This window comes from Sciurus vulgaris (genome assembly GCF_902686455.1).
Source record: "Sciurus vulgaris genome assembly, chromosome: X".
Classification (NCBI taxonomy): domain Eukaryota; kingdom Metazoa; phylum Chordata; class Mammalia; order Rodentia; family Sciuridae; genus Sciurus; species Sciurus vulgaris.
The window spans coordinates 89,525,430-89,535,148 of NC_136471.1; the positions used below are offsets into that span (position 1 = coordinate 89,525,430).

The window sequence follows — 9,719 nt, forward strand, 5'->3', positions numbered from 1 at the left end:
CAGTTTAGGGAAGCATCTACTCAACAGCTGAGAGTTATTAGTAATAAACATATAGAGCAAACCCAATGCTGTTCTTAGCACTTTACATGTATTAACATGTATGTTCAAATCTGGAATTGATCGCAAGCAATATCCCTTCAAAGTCCATGCCTTTAAACACTATGCACTATTGTCTCTCCCTAGATGACTAGTAGACACTGTAGAAATCCTTTTTTATGGCTAAGAATAGAGGGATGATGTGGTATAATTTTAGAAATGAATCAAGGAGAGCAAGAGGCTCAGGAAGATGGTGTAATGAATGAAGGATCGTGGTACTGGGATACAGATATTCTGTATAACAATTCAGTGTTCCCCTTCAAGAAGTCATCAAGAAGTCATCACTGCTTGTTTCCTCTGGTGCATTTCTTCTTGCAAAAACATGTGCAGGTAATTCTTCACAATCTAAAGAATGAGAGAATTATATAGAAAATATGGACTTTAACATGGAATGGGCACAGGGTATTTCTGACAGAGCAAGATATCTGCCAGAATTTGAAATGAAATTCTATGTAGCCAGTAAAATGATTACACATATTTACATATAATTTGTATAATCATTCTATGTAATGATTACACAGATTTTTTTTACCATGGGAAAATCGGAAAATTTTTTCCTGTCTGGAAAAATTGTCACACATGGAAAAGTCAACTCAAAATGGACCAAAGACCTAGGAATTAGACGAGAAACTTTGCAACTGCTAGAAGAAAACATAGGCATTGGAAATCTGAATGTCTCTGTTTGTTTATTTATAAATTTATTTTTGGTACCAGGGATTGAACCCAGGGGTGCTTAACCTCTGAGCCACATCCCTAGCCCATTTGAAAAAAATTTAAATTTAGAGACAGGGTCTAGCTAAGTTGCTTAGGGCCTCGCTAAGCTGCTTGAGGCTGGCTTTGAACTTGTGATCCTCCTGCCTCAGCCTCCTGAGCCACTGGGATTACAGGCATGTGCCACTGCACCCAGATCTGTTTAATTTTTTAGTAATGCCAACTGTGATTGCATGATTCATATTGCATAGAATAAATACAGGAAACAATAAATCCCAAAGGGGAATGGGAAAGAGAACACTCTCAGCTCTCTGTTTCTCCAGGAACAGTTTCAAGATGTACTTTTTGGCTTCAAGACCAGATTCCTTTTCAAATCTTCCTCATCACTGGAGTTGCCAGCTTCAAATTCTTTAGTATCTCACATCCTGGCCATAATTCTACAGATGAAGTACCTGAAGTATAACAACAGTAAGTAACTTGTTAATGCCAGAGTTATGTTATATGACCTGACTTTTTAAGCCCTAGTTTGTTTGATCTCATTGGTCTTATCACAGAACCACATGTGGAACATGGGTGCATACTGAAAGAGTTGGGATTAGTGTTTGAAGAACTGAAACCTGTAAGAAGGCAATCCGGAATCCCAGTTGATATTAACCCCATCCCTCACTTCTGAGAACTGAAAATCCTGAATTTCTCTGAGGCATATTTGTAATCATCTTGTAGGGTTGTTGTGGGGATTTAATGGAATACCAAATGCAAAGTGCCTGGCATAGAAAGCTCCTTAAGAAATAATCATAATTATTATTAATACCCCTCTCCCATGCCCCTTCCTTGTCCATGCTTCTAATGTAAGCAACAAACCTTCATGTGAGGCTTCCATATCTATAAGATGGAAATGAGAGATCCCACTCTCCAGGAATGCTGTCAGTTTAAAATGAGGTAGGGTGTGCTAAGTCCTGAACATTCAGGTGCTTAAATGGATAGTCTGCTCCAAGGGACCAATATCAAAACTTCTACACAGAACCTGATGCAAGCAGAAGGGAGAGCAAACAAACATTGATGCACTTGTGAATGGAAGGAACAGTTGAATGAGGTTAGCCTGGTGGTGAAGTAAAGCCAGGAAGGAACCTGTTAACATAAATCTATATAGAAAATCCTGAAATCAGGATCTATGATTGGAAACCATTCAGTGATGCACCCATCCAGTACCTTTGGGATAATGTTCAATGATCCTTATATGTTGCAGAATTATTTAGTGAGGCAAGCCTCTGCTTTCTATTTAGGATTAGGGGGAAATGTTATAAGTCACTTTGATTTTTACAGAAGTGAAGGAAGAATGATTGTAAATCATTCATCAAGCATTTTGAAAAGAAATTTGGCTGTCATACTCAGATTTATTCCTCATTTAAGAAAATCCTTAGTAAACTAATTACTATAATTTTATAACATTGTTTGTAGAGGGAGAAATAAAGTGTAGCCCCCCATCCATGCCTAAAGAGATTATGGTTAAAAACACTACAATTAATACCACCATCCATTAGAATGAAAGAATTAGAGGTATCAAGAATTAGAGATTGAGGGTATATAATTGTTGATTACAAAAAGGATTAAGTTGAAATTGTAGAATTATCCAATTTTTATAAATTAAATCAGAAAGCCATGTGATCTATCTAAACACATACAAAACCCTGTAATTCTCTCCTAGATGTTGATCTTGGAGAATTCCATACATGTGTTTACAGAGGACAGGTACAAAATACTAATAGGAGCATTAGTTCTTATGGAAAAATTGAAATAGTGTAAGTATAGATATTCAGCAGAAAGGCTATAAATACTGAGTGAAATGTACAAAATTAACATGAATAAACTAGAGTTATGTGTATTTACATGGATAAATAGCAAAAAATTCTATATAATGTGTATGGACACTAAATAGGTAGCAAATATATACTATTCTTTACAGTTATAATAATTTTATGGAATTCATGTTAGCAGACCTTAGTAGTGATGAAGACAGTGAAGCAGGTCAGATAAACAGAAGATTTTGCCATATCTGTGATATAAAGGATAGGCAGAAAATAGAACTTAATTTTAAAATTTCATATAGCTAGGCATTGGTTATATGGGCATTTATAATATTGATCTCTATTTTTGTTCCTATGTTTGAGATTAATTTGCAATAAAATACATTTCATCCTAATGACAAGCAAATAAACCACAAAAGTAGCCTTATCACTTTTGTTTCATTATGATAGACATGTACATGCTATAGATTTCCTTATACACTTCAGTTTCCTGGGAACTATAAAATTAGTCCATACCTGCAAGACAATTCAGAGGGATCTTCACTGGACTAGATCTATGGGAAATTGAAATCAGACTCACTTGTTCAAGTGAACTGTAACTTACCATGAGTGCAAATGTTGGTCCAAGTGGAGGACTAGTGCAAGCTGCTGTATTCAGAGGTGCTTACTAATATCAGAAGAGGAATCACAGGTAACTGAAAGGTGATTAGTTAGTGTACCCCAACAGGAGTAACCCTTAGCACTTACCACCAGGTAGTGGGTATGACAGTGTCTGCTCAGGTAAGAGAAATACCTATTGGAAACTTAGGCAAACAGCCAGGACAATGTCTAGAATAGGTCAGTTAATGGCCAACACTAGGGAAGAACAAAGTGCATCAACACTTGCAAGAACTACTGTCAATATATCCAGCCCATCTCATGTCACACTATACCTTTACTGAAAATATCCTAATAATATAAATTTGCTTCAACAATAATCATAGCTCTCACTCTTCAAACATTCCCTGTGAGTGAGGCACATGTATGCCTTGTATGTTAGTTTCCTTTTGTTGATATAACAAATTGCCACATATTTTGTGGCTTAAAGTAATAAATTTATTATTTTACAGTTCTAGAGGTTGGAACTCTAAAATACGTCTTCAGGGCTGTGCTCCTTCTGGTGATTCTAGGAGATAATCCATTTTGTCTTTTCTAGCTTCTAGAAGCTGCCTACATTCCTTGGCTGATAGCCTGTTCCTCCATATTCAAAGTCAGCAGTATACCATCTTGTCTCCTCTCTGATCTCTGCTTCTATTCTTAGATCTACTGTTTCCCTCTTATAAGAACTCTACAGTTATGTTGTCTTTACCTTATAATTTAGGATAATCTCTCCACCTGAAAATCCTTAGCTAAATTACTTCTTCAGAGTTCCTTTTGCCATATAAGACCACATATTCACAGGTTCTCAGGATGGGGAAATGCACATCTTTGTCTGCTATGGCTATTGCCCTTTAATCTTCACAACACCACTATGATCTATCCATTTACAGATGGAGAAATCTGGGTTTAGAATGTGTAAGTGATATTCTGGACTTGGCAAAGCTTGAAAGAAGTGGAGCCAAACATGGAAATCCTGATCAGGTGAGTGAAGAACCCTGCTTGCTCTTCCCACATTTATCCCTTTTCTCATCTCTTTCCATTCTGCTCCTATCTTAGGAGAACACAACATTCTCTTCCCTGTTAAACCTCCTTGCACCACCCAATATACACTAATTGGAGCAGGTGTGATGTATGAGTACAGAAGCCACAGTTCAGGAATCTGAAGACATGAGTTTGAATACTAACACTCATGAGTGCTATGTTCTTGGTCAAACTAGTTAAGCCCTCTCTAGTTTCATTGGTAAATAAAGGTTGTTGTAAAGACTCCAAATTTAGAGGTAGGTTAGGTAGTAGTATGGTAACTCAGCACAATAATGTCAGTTTCTCTCCTCATTGTACTCCTGAAGCACTCATAGATCATGTGCTACTTCATCAATGTGCTACTTTCTCTAAACAGATAACTGATCCCCAATATCTCAAGACATGCTTTTATGGTTTCCTCCTGTTAATACCATGCCTGGTGATATTTTACTATTAAATACACTATGTTTATTGAACAATAACCTCTGTAGCCTTGTCTTATATAAATGTGACTATTACGTTTTGGGGAACACTGCAAGTAGCCCACAGTAGACTCTGTTCCTGATTGCTTCTTTGGAGAAACTGATTGGAAGCTGAGACTCTAGGCTGTACATTATATAAGGATACCTATCCAGGGTGGAATAAATACAGAACTGTTTTGACCTTGTTTTGGATTAGAGCGAAGGTTCACTGAGATGAAGGCAGTGACAGGGAAATGGCATCCTCTGCTTAATTAGCTGGTTTTTGGGCAGAAGTGAGTGAAGCAACAAATATGCACTGCCCCAAATATGTATGTGGCTAGATTTATCGAACACGAGGTCTCAATACACATTGCCTACAAATAAATTTTCATTAAGAAAAAGAATTTTGGGAAGAGAATGAGTTTACCATAGTACATTCCAATGCTATCAAATAAGAATGGCTAAGCAATTTGAAACAATACCCAATTTTGCACTGTACGAGGAATACAGACTCTCAAATACAACATGGAATGAATGAATGAATCAATCAATCTTGAACTCAGGTGAACCTGCTATAATCTAGAACCTTTGGTGTGTGCTCTAAGATTTCTAGAGAAATTTGTAAGTGAGACAGAAAAGGCTAGAGATATCAGTCTTCTTTTTCTACAGAGAAAATCAAAGGAAGGGATATCAGGTGAACTCATCAAGGCTAAAATACTTGTAAGTGACTTAGAATGGGACAGAACTCATATTCCCAGGATTGAATTCAATGCCTGTTTCTCCATAGGAGGTATCCCCTTTCTACACAAGTGCAGATGTCTGGGCCTAACTGGGTATAATTTAGCTGGCAATTTTTCTTTCCCAATGATACACACTGTGCTACCCCAGAATTCATTCATCAGATGCAGCTATATCCTATTTCCCAAACTCCAAAAAAGGCCTGGAAATATCCAAGACTATGGGCTAGACAGGGCCCCTTCCCCCAGTGGGACTACAAATTGAGCCTCTGTAAGGTAAGCATCTAATTCCTTCCAGCCAAACAGGTAAAAACCATTCACTCACTTTTTAAGAGTCCAGTTAAGAACACGTGTAAGAACTTTTCCATGACGTATTCCTTCAACATGCATTTATTAAATGCCACACTCTCAACACTGCTTCAACACCTTGAGAGGCCTGCTGTATCTGTGCCTGCTGTGTGAAAAAGGCTTTTCCTTTATTATCTCACTTCATTCGTACAACGCTATGAAGCCAGAACTTTACTTCCACGTTTTGGATGAGAAAACAGCTTCAGCAGACAGGTGAAACGACTTGAGCAAGCTAATGCTTGCAGTGACATGAAAAAAAGGCAAAATGCTAGCTCTAGGGCCTTCTTCAGGGGAGCAAAAACTGGCTCAGTACCCTTTTGGGCCAACCAAATTAAGCTGCAGGGAGAAATATGCCTCTGAGCAGGCAAATGGAATTCAGATAGTTGGAGAAGGGAAAGGTGATTTAAGCAGAATAAAAAAAAACTGAGCAAAAGTAAGGAGTGGGCAGCATGCACTCTGAAAGAAGCAAAATAAATGAGGTACTCAGGTAGATGGGAGCCTAGAAACCTTGAAGCCAACCTGCACTCCCTTGCCCCCACTCCATTCCCCATTTCCATCCAGTCTCCTAAGCCTTTCAGTGGTCACCCTCAAAATGCCTCTCTCCATCCCCATGGTAACAACCTCAAGACTCACTTTCATGCCTGTTGCTTCTTATTTTAATTGCTTTCTATGTGGTCTGCCAGGAGATAGATTGCCCCTTCTTGAGGCTGCACAAATGCAGGTCTGATCCTTTGACTGCCCTGCTTAGTTACTCCCCCACCCCGAGAACGTAGAACATTGTAAAGGTTCCGCACCTCTTGCACACTGCTGGCCTTTGCACTCCCATTTCCTCTCATGGCCCAGCACTTTGGCCATAACAGTATTATCCAGGTCCTGGATGAGCCCAAGAATTAATTAGATACACATAAATGCTTTCTGAAAACAGGGAGAGTGCGTAAATGCGCTGCGTATACCAGGGGAAGAAAAGAGGGCTGGGGTCAAATGATTCCTTCCAAGAATACAACTCCTCCCCGCCAGGCCTCCCCTCTCGCCAGCTGCGTTTGATGCAGTGCGAATGGAATAGAGACCTCCTCTCCCCGCAAACCCGCGAACCAATCTCGGAATGCCTGTAGCAGGCTGAAAAATACAGAAAGGCTTTGGTATTCTTTTTCTCCGTACATACCCCAACCCCCACCAATCCCTAGCCGTCATTTCTACCCTTGTCCCACCCCTGCTGTACCCTGCTCCTTTTCCTATCTCCTAGCGGAAGTCCTAGTGGAGGACCGGCCCACTTCCTCTTTGGTGTTCAGTGAGTGCGTGGCAGGGGAGGTGGAGTCAATTCTGCTGAGCTTTCTCGCGCGCTTGCCGCTGCGGCGAGTGCCGGCAGCGACTGCTAGTGCGAGTCAGCTTGCGTGGGAACGAGCTTTGTGGCTGAAAACGTCTGGTTTGTTGTTACAAAGACTCTATTGACGTTGGTGCCTTCCGCCGCGGCCCCGTCTTAAGATAGATAATTGCTTTCTACTGTGGCGAAAGGCATCTTTCCTTAAGACTGTGTGGGCTTTGAGCGCCTTGCAAGAGACATGCCTCGGGGAAGGAAGAGTCGGCGCCGCCGTAATGCAAGGGCCGCTGAAGAGAACCGCAATAATCGCAAGATCCAGGCCTCAGAGGCCTCTGAGACCCCAATGGCTGCTTCTGTGGTCCCGAGCACCCCAGAAGACGACCTGAGCGGCCCAGAGGAAGACCCAAGCACTCCGGAGGAGGCCTCCACCACTCCTGAGGAAGCCTCTAGCACTGCCCTAGTGCAAAAGCCTTCGGTAGCCCGGAGCAATTTTCAGGGCACTAAGAAAAGTCTCCTGATGTCCATATTAGCCCTCATCTTCATCATGGGCAACAGCGCAAAAGAGGCCCTGGTGTGGAAAGTGCTCGGGAAGTTAGGAATGCAGCCTGGGCGGCAGCACAGCATCTTTGGAGATCCGAAGAAGGTCGTTACAGAAGAGTTTGTGCGCAGGGGGTACCTGATATATAAGCCAGTGCCCCGCAGCAGTCCAGTGGAGTACGAGTTCTTCTGGGGCCCTCGAGCACACGTGGAGTCAAGCAAGCTGAAAGTCATGCATTTTGTGGCAAGGGTTCGTAACCGATGCTCCAAGGACTGGCCATGTAATTATGATTGGGATTCGGACGACGATGCAGAGGTTGAGGCTATCCTTAATTCAGGTGCTAGGGGTTACTCTGCCCCCTAGGAAAATCTGAGGTAGACCCTAGGGAATAGAAAAGAGAGTTAAAGGTACCCCAGGAGTAGGTGACCTGGGTCCTGAGTTGAAAATGATGTGAATGGGGGAGGGCACTGTATTTGGTATTTGTGATCAGTGCTAATTGTTTGCGAAACAGAGTGTTTGCTTTGGATATTGTATACTTGTATTCATTTTATAATACTGTTAATTAAGAATCACAATATGTTTAAATATATAATTGAACAGGTTTTTTTCTTTTTTTCCTGTCGATGAGATTTAGTATAAAAGTCTTGTTAACGTTATGAAATGAAGTTGTTCCGTCATATTCTGAGATGTGGTACAGAATTTATATCATTGAAATGGGCTATTCTTTGAAAGTTTGAAATAACCAGTAAAATGGGAGGAGATGAGGTAATTGTTCCTATCTGACCGTTCTGAAACCCTTTGTGTCTGTTGTCTTGTAAAGAAAATTGACATTTTCCATGGTTTTGCTTAGTTTCTGCAGAATATAGAGAAAAATAAAAGCATATTAACTAGCACACATTGTTCAATTATTGACCACCTGTTATGTGAGGTACAAGTATAGGCCCTGCGAATACTCTGTACCATGCAGGCCACAGTTACAAAGAATGTTCCAGATTGTGTAGAAGAGAAAAAAAATATGTAAACCAGCAGTTCCATAAGTGCTGTGCTAGAGAAAGACCATGGGATACTAGGAAATGTGGAAAAGATTATGTGATCAATTTTGGGGGGTGGAAAAGAGAAGGTGGTATCCCAACATGCTTAAAAATTCAAGAGATGCTAATATAAGGTAGGAGATATTGAAAAGGGACATCAGAATATGCTATGAAATAGTCTTCTATTGAGTATTCTTAATTCAGTCTGGGAAAACAGCATTGGAAAAGAAAAAGGGATTTGGTATGCTGTGGAAAAGCAAAATACACTTAAATTATTAGAGGGGTGAGTGAAGAGGTGGTTGAAGGGGAAAAAACAACCATATGATGCTACAACAATAAAAAGGGACTGTCAGAAAATTCTTGATTACAAGACAATCTGATTTCTGAAAATAATACTAGAGATGAGGGAGTAAGCATAGGGGGACTGAGGGAGCATGAACATTTGGAGAATAAGAAATTCTTCAATGAACTGTTAAGGTTCTGTCAAGGGGGAAGAAGAGAACAAGAAATGAGGCATGGCAGGAAGTGAGAAGGACCAGAGCCTCAAAGGGCAGCTGTTATGGCTGAATTTAAACTAATTAATGAAAATAAAATGACCAACAAAAAGTATGAACCTGGAATAACGTGCAGAAAAGCTCTAAACAAGCAGAGATTCTCGGGTTTTAGAGGAAACAGAAGAATCTACCTGTAGCATCTCTTAAAGGGAAACTTGCATTTCTCTCAGGAACTACAATTTGGTTCGGTGCCCACATTGTTTAGAAGCGTTTGTGTGTGTCCAAGGGGTAAGGTACCATTAGCATTTCCACTTTTCCCTTCAGCCAGTGTGTTAAATCCAAAGGACACCCTGTCATGGCGGCCCATGGTGTACTAAGTCATGTGGGATGGGGTTTCTGCACACCCACAGGAGATTTTGCACTCTCTCACCTCCTGAACTCAAGGAGCTCAATGCTCTTCTCGTCCATTCCACCACAGGGGCTTCTGAATCCTCACGTCAGGGTGCTGCAGCAGATCTGGG

The 9,719-nt window shown here is 40.7% G+C and overlaps 1 protein-coding gene and 1 long non-coding RNA gene across 2 annotated transcripts; one reads left to right on the forward strand and one right to left on the reverse strand.

Moving 5' to 3' along the window:
* Positions 1-454: 454 nt before the first annotated feature.
* On the reverse strand, positions 455-7,032 carry LOC306651945. The gene is made up of 3 exons (XR_013761249.1): positions 6,612-7,032; positions 5,795-5,923; positions 455-1,259 (listed from the first exon to the last, which is right to left on the reverse strand). It is a non-coding gene; the product is annotated as an uncharacterized lncRNA (long non-coding RNA).
* Positions 7,033-7,106: 74 nt separating this feature from the next.
* On the forward strand, positions 7,107-8,566 carry MAGEH1 (MAGE family member H1). Its single transcript, XM_079124944.1, has one exon. It carries the CDS (start codon positions 7,377-7,379, stop codon positions 8,034-8,036), a length of 660 nt encoding a protein of 219 aa, XP_078981070.1. The 5' UTR covers positions 7,107-7,376; the 3' UTR covers positions 8,037-8,566.
* Positions 8,567-9,719: the final 1,153 nt, after the last annotated feature.